This window comes from Trachurus trachurus (genome assembly GCF_905171665.1).
Source record: "Trachurus trachurus genome assembly, chromosome: 5".
In the NCBI taxonomy this organism is placed as follows: domain Eukaryota; kingdom Metazoa; phylum Chordata; class Actinopteri; order Carangiformes; family Carangidae; genus Trachurus; species Trachurus trachurus.
Window position 1 is genome coordinate 28052416 of NC_139896.1, and position 15485 is coordinate 28067900.

Sequence of the window (15485 nt, forward strand, 5' to 3'; positions counted from 1 at the left end):
TACCAAGGATTTATAGAGCGAGACATGTTACCTGGTTTTAGAAACGAGGTTTGAAGAGTCTTTAGTTGTGACAACAACCCCAAACTCTCATCTACTGTAGCAGCACAAAAGAATGGACAGGACAAACTGTTTTACACTGTCCTGGGCTGTCTCTGTATTATTTGGTTTCAGTCCTGCTAATTGGTCATTAGATTGCCATGAAATCACCAAGATATTTCTAGACATTGGTTTGCTTTATTGCCTGAGACGACCATCCTGTCTGATTCTTTTTGCTGAAGTCGTGGCAGCTTGTACCGATTTCAGAAAAAAACACAGTGTTTTGAAGAGAGCAAAGCTTCTGAGAGAAGTGGAGTTAAATCCGAAACACTCCATGTCTAATGTAGTGGCAGAAAGCTTGTTTGTGCTTGAAGATTGTTACTGTACAAGGAATTAATTTGGCCTACAACCTCCATGGCAGACAGCAGCATAGTACGGCTTTTGGTCGGCTGCTTGAGGCACAGTGGAGTCTGGGTGGGAAATGATACTGTAGATAAATGCAGATCTTCCAGACTAATTAATGTCTAAGAGAAGTACCACTTGTAAATTCATCCCAAGGAGGAGTCGGGGTCACATGAATCTGCTTCATGATTTAAACCGAACGGATTAAAGAAGCAAATAAAGCTTCTGTCTTATCGTATCTGTCATCACCAAAATCTAAAGTAACTGGCTCTTGGTTATATAAAACACAGTCTGAACTTATGTAACGTGGGTCAGTAAGTGACCAGCAGAATCGGCAAACTGAAGCGTAACCTCGAAATGACTCTGATGGAGTTTGATTCGGATGGTTGAGATAACAGAGGATTATTGATGATCCATTGGCTCTGACGATTCATTGGATCTTGTCTGCTTTTTTGTGTCACTTTGGCTTTGGAATAGCAGTCGGGGTAAAAGTGGTAATCTTATCTGAACCCCCTGCTGACTATCTCTCTCAACAGCAGCACCTTTAATCGCCTGTCACAGCTGCAGGCTGCACCAACACCAGTGACAGTGATGGTGTAGGTCTGGATTTGATAGAGTGCTGCTAAGTTACAAATAGAGATGTTTATTTTGTGTAGTCCTGGTGTAAAGGGAGCTTTGTTTGACAGATAGAAGGGTTAATCATTAATGTGGCCTGGTGCTTATGCCACTTCTTATATTCTTGCGATAATGAAAGTGGAGGAGGTGCACTTAGTGGATTGAAACAAAATTCTGGAGTCTGGAGACAGATGTGTTGGCCTGAATGTTGCAACCACCTGTTCAGTATAGGAAGACGGAATAATTACTGCTTTTGTACAGCAGCACAGCAACATTTAATCACACTCTAGTTCTGCCGAAGCACTTGTAGCTCTCTCCTCGTTGTAGCAGCTCTCCTCACTCACCCTGCTGTCGTTCAACTCATCCTCATCTGATGCTCACCGAGTCTCTCTCCCTCTCACTCTCATGCTCTCTTTGGCTTTGTGTGTCTTGGGTGAACGACTGAAATTGTGGTGTTTTTGCGACTCATCAACGTATGTTTAATCCAGCCTGAGCAGTATGTGGTGCCTCCCCTCACTTCATTGTATGCTGCTGCTTGGTTGGAACAAAAACCTGCAGCCACGCGGCCACTGTGTGGAATAGTTTGGACATGCTTAGTGCTGCAGCAACAAGCCCTAAAACCTGCAAATGAGTTAAAAATAGGGATGGGTGAGTATCGATACCAGGTATCGGGCTGATACCGGACATATTTCAAAGTATCGGTACTCGTAAAGGTTGCCATTACCTGCCACCGATACTCAAGGCAAAAAAAAAGTTTCTTTCCGCTATGTACATTAACACAGCCACAGCCCGCCGCTCCTTAATAATTACCGCTGCTTCAGAATCTGGTCAGGGCAGACACAACCAGTTACCATTACTTTGTAGCTAAATAACTAACCTTGTTAAGTGTCTCAACCTGCCGGCTGGCATTCGGCTTATCAATAAATATATAAATGACAAAGAGGTTATTATATCCCAAAAGTTTAACACCACATGTCCTTTTCTGTGTATAATCTCCTCCTCTCCCCGCTCACGTTTTTTTTTTATTGCTCTCGTTGTTGTTTTTCACTATAGACGCTTTGTTTGCGTCCATTCGCGTCTGTACATTGACTTTGTATCTTATCGCGTGAAAAATACACCTCGTGCCTGGTGTGAACACGCCGTAAGCCTATCATTCGTCTTTTTTTTTTACTACTACTATCATACGTCTTTTGACCTCTTTTTTCAGCTGTGTGGACACTAGGGCTGCCACGATTAGTCGACTAGTCACGACTACGTTGACTATCAAAATAATCGTTTGTGGCAGCCCTAGTGGACACCTTTAAAAAAAATAAATAAATAAATAACGCTGGGTTTTAAAAGTGTCGCTTATTTTGGGGTTTTCTCTTTGCATCACGTTCTGCTTTGACTCTGCCCAATCAGCACAGAGCAAACCTCAAGTTCCACCCGGGCGTTTTTTGGGGCCGATCTGAGTACCTCCCCCCAGGCAGGGACACGTTTAGCCCCCGTAGAAGTTGTGGTCGATGGCCCTTGGGGGGCGGTTCCTGCACTGGAGACACGTGCCCCGTAAAATGACCTCGCAGTTCCTGCAGTGGAAACGCCCCTATTGTTCTGTTGGAGCGGAGGAGTCGGTGGCTGAACGGCCGCTGCCAACCAGCAGTCAGAGTTTGAAATGCAACAGAAAAATGAACCACTGCCAACCAAAAATCAATACAGTGCTTTTGAATGTCAATACAGTATTGAGAAATGGAATATTGCCATATTTGAGTGTATCAATAATTTCCTACACCCCTAATAACAGCGTGTGTTTGTCGGGGTACAAACACCAGTTTGTGTCTCTTGTCTCTGCCTCTTCCCTCGCCACAGAACTGACAAGGTCAAATAAACGGACCTTTTAATTTGGTGAAGTGTAACTGAAGACTCACTCATGCATCACCCTCTGTGTCTTCGTACTGACCCCAGGTGCCTCTTTTCATTCTTGCGAAGTGCACCAATACACTGAATACCTGTTCTGTTTGGATCCCAGCTGAAAGGTGGATGTTTGACTATGAGTAAAAAAATCTTAGAAAAACTCACAACCATTCTCCTTAGTTTTAATAGTTCCAGGTTTTAAAATCATTCACTGTTCATCATTGCATATTTTCTCTTTGCCTGCTGACGTCCACTGAAGGTATTATGGTTTTTTACCTTGATTCACCAATAATTGAGCCATCTTATGCAGAAGGATGCACTGAAGGAACCTGTCAAGAAACAACTTTTAAAAGCGCAGTTCCCTCGCGGATACAAAATCACACACAGGAGGTGGAAGGATAATTGTTGCAATTGATGATTCACTTTCATAAATACTGAAAGTTTCCACCGTTTGTCTAAGTAAGCCCATCTGTGGGTGTGTTGAAAGTTTAACCGTTATTAACAGAGGCGCACTTGTTGAACACTCACGACACTGACAGCGAACAAGACCTAGTTCCCGGCTGAGCTGTTGTTAAGTCGCATATTTGACTGTGAAGTAACATTTTGCAGTTTTGGCAGCACGACCTCATTTAAACCGGAGAACAGTCAGTCACCAAAATTGGCCGCCCCAATTTTGCCAGGGTGATTCTCCTCACTTTGATTGTAGTTGAATGTCGTCCGACGCTGCGGCAAATATATTCCGACACTTCCAGAGCCAGGCTCGTGAGAGATAGTAGATTTTTTTTTCCCCACTGTCCCTATTCTTTTCAAGTGGCCATTTGCTGCTGATTACACAGTGAGAAAGTTGTGCGTGACAAACGGAACTTCGCTTTGCAGACGCATGCGGAGAAGATTTGCTCCATTTAGCCCCCGCTCCAAATTGTTTTCAAAACCGTGACATTTTGAAATCTGTGGTCAAGTGACTGAATACGCAGATGGTAAACAACCCTGTGTTGTTGTTTGTCTACACCTGACGCAGGGAGAGTGGCGTCGTTTCACTTGCGAGGCGCCAACAAGGTTCATGGTCCAAGATGATCTTCATTATCCTCCCAGGGACAATTTGTTGCACAGCCTGCGCTGAATAAATACAGTAAATACAATAAGTGCACGGAACAGGCGTCATTCACTTGATTGAATCCGGTCTCGTCCTCCTCAGATAATTCAACCGTCTTTTCAGCTCTCCAGATTTCCTTCGCCGCAGCCCAGCCGATAGGTTATAGAGAGCTGCCACGTAATATACACAGAGCACAGCACACACACAGTGGAGTGAAATAATGCTGGAGGAAGAGACAACAGTCTGAGTTTGTTTTGTGTAAAGAAGCTCTGGAGTGGCAGTTTACTATAGACGGGACTGTAATATGCTTGTGTTCTGACAGCACACTGCCTGGGACTCTCCATGCCCAACACTTTCTGCTGCGCTCAACACTCAGCATGTCGAATGTCCCGTAATTGAAATGTATGAATAGTTTTCTCGCCAGGGGAGTCGGTCAGTGTCAATTCATCAAACCTGAAATTAAATAAAAGGAATTTACAAACAAATTAAAAAAAAATGTTGGACAGCAGTAAATCTTCAATTATTGTCGAACGACCCCACTTACTTGACATAAGCGATAACATTGTCATATCAAACAACTGCAGAAATGTTGCGATGTAGTGTTGTCAGTGCTGCTCATACATATGGACTGATCACTGTTGATTTTTTTTTTTTTTTTTTTTTTTTTCCTTTGCAAGTGCTCGTGTGCCAATTCTGGGAGTTTTGCCAGGCAGCATACGGCGCGGGGCGCTTTCTCTCAGAGGGACAAAACGGAAATGACAAGGCAATCGCCATTCTGTCAGCGTTGCCATGGCAGCACAGGCACAGCTGTTTATCCCAAGGTTAATGGGATGACACCTGGAACTGAGAGTACCATATTGAGAGAAACATGTGCCTGTTTTACTTAAAACAAGTAGATAACAGAGTGGTGTCATATCACACAGCAGAGCGCCCCGAGCAGGTCAGATTAACAAAAGGAACGGACGTTCTCAACATCGCTCATTCTTCTTCTTGGCACTGATGATGAATGGATGTGGGAAAGATTGAATTCCTCAATACAGTCATCAGACTCTGCTGCCATTGATCAAAATAGGGTTTTGAAAGAATTGAAAACAGTGAGAATGTCAGATTTTTTTTTATTCAACATATTTGCATACATAGATAAATTAAAAAGTAGAAGAATATGCTAAAAATGTAGAAATGTGTCTTTTTGAAGGGAGCGGATATAGACATATGGATATTATACTGCAGCATCAAACCTGCTTAAGTCTCTGTATGTTTAGTTCTTATGTCTGTGCGTCTGTTTTCCTGCCGCCACTTGCCAAATTGCTCAGAGTTGACCCGCTGCCTATAGTTATTAATATTAATGTGTAAACAGCCTGTATACGTGCATGCAAATTCAACATTGTGCAAATTCTACAAGGACACCAGACTACACAAATGAGCCACTTTTCACTTATCTCTGGCAATTAGAAGCTGTCGCCGCTACTGTAAACAGCTGACAAGATGAATCAGTCTATAATGTTTATTTGGCACTTTTTCCCCATCAGAGGCCCATCATTTTTCCATCTGCTTCCCATCAACATGCAACTTGAAATTATTCCACAAGAGGGTTTGTGCAGGGGTTAGAAGGAAATAACACAAACAAGTATCACCGACATTATATAATGCAATCCAGCAAAGAAAAAGAAAAAAACGACGAGATGAGCTAATGCCTCAGAAATAGAGTAATCACACCTCGCTTTCACAGCCTTCACAAATATAGAACGTTACAGGCTCTACAAAGGTAAGATTTGTTTCAGCCCTGTTCTATTGTCTTTTCCTCCACCTCGGTGATGAGGTATCTCCCCTCTGTGTGTGTCTCTGTTGAAAGCACAGCACTGCAGAGACACAATCAGCTCATCTTTTTATCTTAAGGTTAAAACAAACATAAGAGAAAACACCATACGCCCCCCATTCAGTGTTGTGACCATGTATCTGCTGTATTATGTAAGACTGATAAAGTCCTTTTGTAGTTTATGCTGACATCCTCTCTTTAACCCTCCAGGGTCTGTGATCACGCCGGCATCGCCAGACCACGTGACATTTTTGAAGTGCCGTAACAACAAAACTAGGTCACATCAACTTCACACGAAAGTGCAGATCTGAAACTCTCTCCTAGTTTTTGTTTGACGTTGATAGATCATGTAAAACCGGACATATGACACGATGGGATGGGCAAGTGTTGTCATTTGTCATTTTTTGTTATTTTACAAAACAGGAAACAGTAGTTGAATCGGCTGATACTACTCTACATGATTTTTGTCCATTTTTTGGTCCAGTATGTTAATAAAGTAGGTTAAAGGGATAGTTCAGCTTTTTTGAAGTGGGGTTGTATGAGCTACAAATGGCCATTAAGTATAATATCTGCAATAGAAAGGTCTCTGCTCTCCCCCACTGAGACACAGGCAGTAACTGTTGTGAATGGGGGACGATTAATCAGCATATTTTTGCTGCCTACGAGAAGTCCCGTCTCAAAATAATCCACCAGTTCAAGAGTACCATCTAAAGTTAAAATTTACAATGCATCAGCTGGTCGGGAAAAAAAAAATACAGTATATACTGTATATATCTGGAACTAACCAACTCACTCAGTACTCCTCTGCAACGTGCTGTATAACTCCGCCTCTTCCACACACCGCTGATCCAAACAGCTCTGAATCACAGCACAAATGACAGCACCAGAGATCTTGAACCAGGAACTAAGTTACTGCAATGGAGGAGATGAATGTCTGGTATTTCTTGAAGATGCACTCTAACACTGTGCACCTCATCCAACTCTGTCCATCGTGAATGAATCAATAAATGAATAGTTTATTTCGGTCATACAATGTACAGTAAATAACAGATTTTGACCATTTGTTTAGATAAACAACTAACAACACATCATCACACATGATTACACCTGTTTATTTCACACAATAAAATGCACACAGTGACCGAAAAAGGAACAGGCTAAAGCCCAAGACTTATTTTTGCCAAACCTTTACAGTCCATAAAATAACCCAGAATATCAGCAGTACAAAAGAGAGAAAGAAAAAAAAACATTTACTCCAACTTGTAATCATTTTTTATTTTACATTTTAAGCCTTTCTTTGAAACTCAACACAGAGCTACACAGTTTCAACTCATCGCTAAGATTATTCCATAGACTCCATTGCATGCACATTTTTATTTTACGTTGGTTCTCACTTATAATTTCCTTCTCTTGATTTCAATAATTGTAGAATACAAACAGGAAGTCTCAGTATATAAAAAAAATAATACTGTTAGTGTCCTGCCAAAATGACCTGATTGCTACTGTAAAGAGCGTTGGGAGAAAAAGTGTGTCATGCAGGCCTCATGCTGAACGTGGCTGAAAATGTGCCATCTAATGTTTGAAAACACACACTCATTTAAAATGCGTTGAGCTCAGTCTCATGGAGCGGCAGGGCTGCAGTGGGAGAGGCGGAACCACCAGGATTATATTCATTCTGATGGATGGCAATGAGACAGATTAATCGACTGCTGTGCTACCCTCCCTTATCTGATTTTAGCACCGCTCCTCCCACTGCTCTTGAAAGGCAGAATTATCTCCCCAGCAGTAAATGAGATGTAATGTGTGTTTGAATGGAAAATTAGTCAAAGATTACACTTTTCTTGTTACACTCAGAGTAAAAGTGACCCGTGAAACACTCGAGTTGTTTCAGCACATGCAACCAAATGAAGTAACGCATTTGTTAGACGATTCAATGTCATAGCTTTGTTATGGAGGGTTGTTTTCTTTTTAAAAAGCTCTATTCATGTTGTGAGTGAACATCTAATCTGTCTCCACCCGGCTGACCCCTGGAATTTGTTGTTGTTCTGAGATACGTCAGTCAAGTTTTGTGAAACCCCTACATATCTCTGGAACATCTGAGAAGGTTTTTTGTAGTTTGCAACAATCCACTCAAGGGGGGAGAAAGAAGAAAAGCACGAATATAGGGGTTGAAATTGCCCACCGGAGAACCAGGATATTTCTCAGTGTTTCATATTGTCGGTAGCCCACATAGCGCACTTTGTTGGTTTGGGACATGGCAAATGTTTGAAGCAACTGGAGGCAGTGTTTTTCAGACAGCTCTGCCAGAGAGAATATATATTCTCTGCAAACCCAAATGGGGATGGAAGTAAGTCAAAACCAATTGTACAACTGCCTCAAGTGTGTGCTACTTTATCAACAATGTTTCCCAGCACTGTGTGAAATGTACAGAGTTTTATATGCGCCACAGTGTTTGTCAGAGACATTCTGAGACATTTACCGAAAGTAAAGAAAGAAAGTAAACAATAACTGTGTGGGTGTTAAACATTACATGTCACAAGGTTGATTAATATATAGTATATCCTGAACAAATACTGGATTTATTTCAGACCAATACTAATTGCAAAGATTGGTATAAAATAATCCAAATCCAAATTTGTTTTGCACTTGATAAAACTTTTAAATGGTGTCTGGTGGATAAACTTTGTCATGATGACATTATTTCAGAAAACCTTCAAACCCCCTTCAGCGTTCACTACAGTAATATACAGGGGCGGTGCCAGCCATTAAGCTCTACTGAGGCACAACTCAGTCTGAACCGACTTTGCTTATTCCTTAAGCATTAAAGCAGTGGTTCCCATCCTTTTCTGGCTCATGACCCCATCTTGACATCACACATTTCTGCCGACCCTGTCAATCAAGATGTGCAAGCTCAGATATTTTTATAGGCTGCATTTTATTTGAACTCGATTTATATTCAAGAAAGTGGAAGTATAGAATACAGTTGTTTAAGATTGTGTTTTTAATCATAATATTTTTAAAGAATAATAATTAGTTTTAAAAAATATTTTTATTAGTAATTTTTTTAATCAATTACTAGACATTTCAGGCGACCCCATTTGAATTCCAGGCGACCTCACATGGGGTCCCGACCCCAAGGTTGAAAAACACTGCATTAAAGCTTACCACCTACATGATGTTTATACTGGGGATTGTGCCCCAGTAAAAGAGCCCCGGTGACACCCCTGGTAATAGAGTATAATTTATTGTACACTACATGTACACCAATGCATATATCTGTCACAGCTAACAATGGCTGATTATTGACCTTCAGGAGGAATGTAAGCAGAACAGACTCCACAGTGATCAGCACAGATTTAAAGCGCATGTCCATGGGGGAATCTCCGCGCAAAGCTCAATTTTTACTACCGGCCTCCAGCACTGGGAGCAGCGTACATGTAGCGGTGCCACACACAAGACAGAAAGTGTACACAGGGCATAAGGATTGTGGGATATTTGTACACGGTGGTACGCTGGACTATTAAAGACTATAGGAAACCTCAATCGACAGTGGACATACATACTGCACAAAGTAGTACACAGAGTAGACTCTGTGGGGCCTTTAGACTATGACATGACTTAATAGTAAAGTCCTTTGACCAAATAATGAGCAGCTGTCCATATTTAGTAAGAGATGCCAGAGAAAGTGAGAAACAAAAGCAAATCAGGTCCATTGTGTTATGACTGTCAGCTAAAGGGCAAATAAGTGTGAGGTTCATTCAACAGAGCTAACTGACTTAGCATCATGGGGATTTCACTCTTGTCCCCTTTCTGACCTCCTGGTCTGGGATTCAGCCGAGGCCGATGTCTCCCTCTCTGCAGCTCGTTAGACGGATCACGTTCTTCTGAAGATCTCCCATATTGACAGTTGATCCTCAGTGAAGTGAGGTCGGCCTCGGTCACAGGGCCGTTACACGACTGAGAGTTTTGGTTCTAATCGCAATTACAAATCAAATGGACAGCAAGTCCACAGAAAGGCTTAATGAATATTTCTGAACACAAAGCTGAATATTGAGGGAACAAAAACACTTCATTGTAAATCCTTTGTCCAAGCAGCTTTCTCTGGCCCTTATAGTATTAGTATTGCATTCATAATTGGCTCTTTTTCAGGCTATGGAATATTGGAGTCGTACTGGTAGAAACGTATTGGTGTGTCTAAAGCCATGACTGTCAATTTTAATCCTGCTTTCTAATGCTGCCATTTATTAGAATGCAGCTCAAATCCACTGCACCGTTTGCCTGCATTTGCATGCAACCCATAATCTCACAGGTGGCGTTGATGTTACTTAAGGTCACCGGACAGAACTGAGACATTTGGTGGTGCACTCTTTTCCTTGTGGCATATTCAGTTGAGAGATGGATAAAACGATCGGTGCTTTGTTTACAGTGGTTGACATGATAAAACACTGGATATTTCAGAGTGATCTTAAAACATGTTGTCTTTTTGAAGGAGTCACACACACACACAAACACACACACACACACAGCGTCTTTTGGCTGCAAGGTGTTTATACATAGCAAGACATAAAGCCACCCTTGATCCAGGGTGTTTTGGTAAAGAGGAGTTCTCGTATCATTTTTATGAGCCGGTGGTGAGGTTGCCCTATATCTGTAGGGAATGGGATCATGAATATTGTGTTAACCCAGAAAAGTTAAAATCCATGCATGCTTCCTTGTTCCCCTGATCCCTCAGCTTTTGTTGTTGCACTGGCCCATTGTACCCGCGAAGAGATCAAGGGGACCCCTGTCGGTTGTGGATTATTCCTTTGTAGAAGTGCCACTGTAGGGGATAGAGGATTAAAAGAGCAGACAGTGGATGGGGATTCTACAGGAAGTTAGTTTGCAGCACACACTGCACATGAATTGTTTAAATTGGAGTATTTTTTTTTCCTCTTGAATAGCCTGTTTGGTTTAATATTATTATTTTTTATTTTTTTCAAACACATGACAGACATTCATTCTGTAGCCATTCTTAGCACAGCTCCAGTAGGTGTAGGGATGTAGGAATATGCCTCATGTGGATATTCATGTCGTGTATAGACAATTAACACTGGAATTTGCCTGAAGCCAGATGATGAGTTTTCATTGTTTACATGTTTTCCCAGCTGCGGGGGTAAAGGGGGTGGGAGGGGTGAGGGCAATGCAGCTGAATTAATATGAAAGAACCATTGTCCTCTTTTCCACCATTTACATTAAGAGCATATTGAAACCGTGTTGATGGCGGTAATATTGTCAGTGTATTAATTATAAATTAAAAAACAAATAGATGAGATTAGATACTTTATTGTCCTGTTCAGTGAAATTTGTCTGAGGCATAAAGTGCAATATGCATTGGTACACAGACAAAACAGGGCTGACAACAACAAACAGTAATTTAAGACATACAGCAGTGCTTGAGAATAAGACTGGATTTATTTAGATGTATATTTATTCTATTTTTCTACTTGTATTTATTCTGTTTCTTTGGACCTCGAGTTCACATTTCTCGCTGCATGTTGGAATGACAATGAAATACCTTGAATTGAAATCAAAGAAATAGAATATAATTAATTTTCGGCACATAGAAATAATTTGTGAGATAATTAAAAGCAAGAAATAATTAAAACAGTTCAATTAAAAGTGAACTAAAAAAAAAAGAAAGAGAAAAATCACTGATGGCAAGTGTAGACTTCCTCAGTGTACTTTTGGTTCAGTAGCCAGATAGAGATGATGGAGGATTTAAAACAGGTGCCTTTGCATCTAATGACTCTAAAAATGACTCATATTCAGAAAATAAAAAGGTGAGAGGGGTCGTCTAAAGGGATTTCTGGGGACTGGTCTGCATGTCTGATGGATTCTTGTGTCTCGTGTTTCTGCAGGAAGCCATGGACCTTCAGAGTGGGTCACTTCATACCCAGAATGTGCCGCGAAGAACCAATCACCTGTGGACATTGCGGATGAACAAGCTCTGGTCTCGGAGGAGTACCAAGAGCTGGAGCTCGACAAGTTCACCACCGAGTCCTCCAACCAGACCACCATGAAGAACACTGGAAAGACAGGTCAGTGTGGGGGGGACCTGCTCCTGTTCAGTCAGTCAGATTTTATTTGTGGATCAGCTTCCAAAGTGCTGTAGAGATGACTCACACACTGATCATACAATGAGATGGTACAAATCTAAAGATGAGATGTGTTAGATTTGTACATTTGCAAAAATAACACAACAAAGGCCCAAATTGCTTGTTTCCAGGGCAATGGTGTTGGTCACAGTTTCCAATGATACCTGGATGTGAAGAATGTAACACGACATTATAGTGACAGCATGTTGTGTGATAATAAAGCAAGTGACAGTTACCATATGAAACACCATGTGGTCATTTTTAGTTTCAGTTTAGTCAAAAAAACTAAACTAAACAAAACAAAAAAACATTTCTCCTCATCAGAATACACTCACTGCTCCATGACAACACAGTGAAAACAGTATGGTAGAAATTTCTATCACTGATGATGGAAAAAATCTTGTTGTTTTTATTTTGCCATGAGGCTCAAACAAAACAAAATGTGGAAAAAAACAACAACACCTGAGTGGTTTGAACACTTTGTGAATGCAGAGCACAGTGAACACGCTCTGACATTTCTGTGAAGCACATAACAATCACACATGATGCGACCAGTCGGCCACAGTTCCTGTCAATCTGTCCAGGTTTTAGTAATTCCTCTATTATTTGCCTTCATTGTGCTGTGCCCCTGTCCCTCACCGCCCGCATGCCTTGTTTACACCAACATTTTGAGGCTTACTTGATTAACCGCTGCTTCAAACTGTTACCACTTTTTTTTTTTCAATCAGTAAATCCATGGACCATTGGTGTGAAAACCCCGACCTTAATTGATCTCCTGCTTTTGGTGGGAGAGCAGAGTCATCTCCTGCGTATGATCATAATGAGAGTTGTTAGCCTCCATGACAACCAAGGCCACTGGGACAGGCGAGAAGTGCTTTGGGCTGCTTATTTATAAAGATGGAAATAACACGGCTAGCTGTAATTTTGGGCACATAAAGTACAGAGGGAATTTTAGATTGGTAAGTAGTGTGGAAATCAGGAAAATGGAACGGCATTACCACAAAATGTTATTATGCAAAGGCTATTTAGAGGAAGGGGGGGTGGGTCAACTTAATATTTTACAAATTCACCTAACAGTATGGGGAAATTGATTTGATTTGTACCTTTTTCTCATTTGGGTTTACTCAACCATAGTTTGGCATAACACCTATTTACATTTGGAATTGCTATGACATGACAGCTGGCCTTTAGAGCTCATTAAAATACACTTGGATTGTAAATAACTACTACATTACCAAGGTATAATGTACTTTAGAAAATAATGTCAGTTTTTAAATATTTAACAACTTTGATCTGTAGCTGGATGGATGGATCCATCAGCCAGATGTTTCAGAAGCAGGTTTTAATGTGTCTAAAGAAAGACAGAGAGTCCATCATTGATCCTGCACATTCATCCTTCAGATTCTTGCTACTATTATTTTCTGGGCCCCTCAGTGCTTTTCTCTCCACTGTGACAAAAAGAGTTATGTTGGACTCTCAAATGTGTTATTTCCTACAGGTTTCGCCCTCGCCAGTGCGATCTAGTCTGAACGAGCTGTAAAAAGACAGAGAGGAGGAAGTGGAGGGACAAACGGCACAGCTCATTTCTGTCCGTCACCCCCAACACTCTCGGCCTCCTTGCCTACCTCTGGCGATGGCGGCCCGACAGTTGTAGAACCAGTCGCTGGTATGACTTCCTCTGTCAGCAGGAGACACACTCTGCTGCTATGATTTGATTACTCAAACAAAACACTTCTTATGGGGCGGCGTGTAGCTCACTTGGTAGAGCTGCCTCACTTCAGGAGGAATGAGTATCATAACTAAACCTTTATTTTACCAGGCAGATTGCTTGAGATAAAAAAAAAAAAAAACACTTTTCCAAGCAAGGCCTGGCCAAGAAGGCAGCAAACAAGATACAAATAGACACAAAGAAGAAGGGACAGACATGAGAAAGAGAGAGAGAAAAGAAGAGAGAAAAAAATGAAACATAAATGTCCTCGTAATTGTGGTAAAAGGATGAGAAAGATTTAGAGAAGTTTGGCTGTGTGGCTGCGATCGCTGGCGTCTTATTTGAAGCTGCCACCGGGGGGCGCTGAGGTGGAGCCGTTCGCATCCCTGCTCCGACGGGCTCTAACTCTGCACTATGTAAAAAAAAAAGTGAATGTTTTAATTAAAAGCTGACTGAATAGATCTGAAAAGTTCAGTGAGATTGATTTCACAACATTCCCCCGTGCCTTGACCCGCTTGGAGATGGAGCTGATTGGCCGCCATTCGAGCCGCATTCCTCAACAAAACATTTCTCAGTAAAAAATTTCAAACAACTCTTCCACCAAATTCATGAGGAATCGGAGGACCCCAGAGACATTTGCATTGATCAAGGATTTACTTTCACACATACTCCTCTTCTTTCACAGGCTGTGATTCAAGGTCTTTCTGGCTAAGCTTCTAATTCCTGCTCTGCTGTTAGAGGGTTCAAACACACCCAGGGCCGCATTTCTAATGAAACTCCCAGGGCCAGCCGGCACCCCCCCTATCCTTGACTTTCCTTGTGCTGCACGCAGGATTACACCACTTCAACAACAGCAGTAGCGGGGATTTATTACCCTCACTGTAAATGTTTTACGTGTCTGTAAATGAGCTGCACAATTACCGTCACATGACGCGTAGAAGTGCTTCCGTGCGCGGCCCGGTTTTCACTTTGACCCGGCGCTTTCAATCTGGGAAATCTCCTACATCTAAAGACCTTTTCCTTCACGCTGTGGGCCATCAGCTTAAGCGGCGCTGGCACGTTAATACCGCCGGCAGATTCTCCCCTGCCTGGCGACAGGGGCTCGGCTCATCCCTCATCACACCAGGTCCTCCTCTCCTCAGATCTTCCTCCTCTCCTCTCTTCCCTCTCCGTTCTCCGGATCTGCCGCTCTTTTTCTACACCGTTTATCAAACGCTGATCTGCCACTGTCGCCTCCGTTTCATTCGCTCTCCCCGCACAGCTTGTTCATTGTGTCACCTGTGTTTGCCGACAGTCTGTGTTTGCTTGTACACGCTCATCCCGGCGGTTTGCTTTGTGATATGATTAAAAATGGGGCCGTCCTTCTCCAGAGAGGCCGACTAAATCTCTCTGTAACGAGGGAGGATCAGCCGACAGAGCACCGAGTCTAATCTGGCTAATGATGTCAAATGTAGACATGGTTAAAAGGGTTCCAGATACATTAACATGTAACCTTGGCCAGGAGGACAACAGGAGGAAGATTATCTGTCTTGTCATCATGGCGTTTGAAGCGCCGAGCTCCAACTCACCCAAGTGTTGGTTTCCACAGAAGCAGACAGACTTTAACTTTTAAGGTGAATCACTGTTGGCAAAAGAAAACCTCATGACAGCGGAGGAGGAGAATTACATGGGCTGCTATACATTTTAAAGTGTACAGTATGAGTGTTGTAAAACATCCCCAGAGACTCAGGAGGAATTAAGACATTTTTGAAAAACTTTTTTTTTCTTTTGCAGTTGGAATGCAAAGCTGTT

General features: G+C 42.0%; 1 protein-coding gene across 1 annotated transcript in view; it reads left to right on the forward strand.

Annotated features, from left to right (window-relative positions):
• The window catches only part of ca16b (carbonic anhydrase XVI b), a 134212-nt gene that overhangs the window by 66227 nt on the left and 52500 nt on the right, over positions 1–15485 (forward strand). The window contains exon 3 of the mRNA XM_083971974.1: positions 11750–11929. Within this exon, the coding sequence (XP_083828100.1) occupies positions 11750–11929 (180 nt within the window). The remainder of the gene's footprint in view (positions 1–11749; positions 11930–15485) is intronic.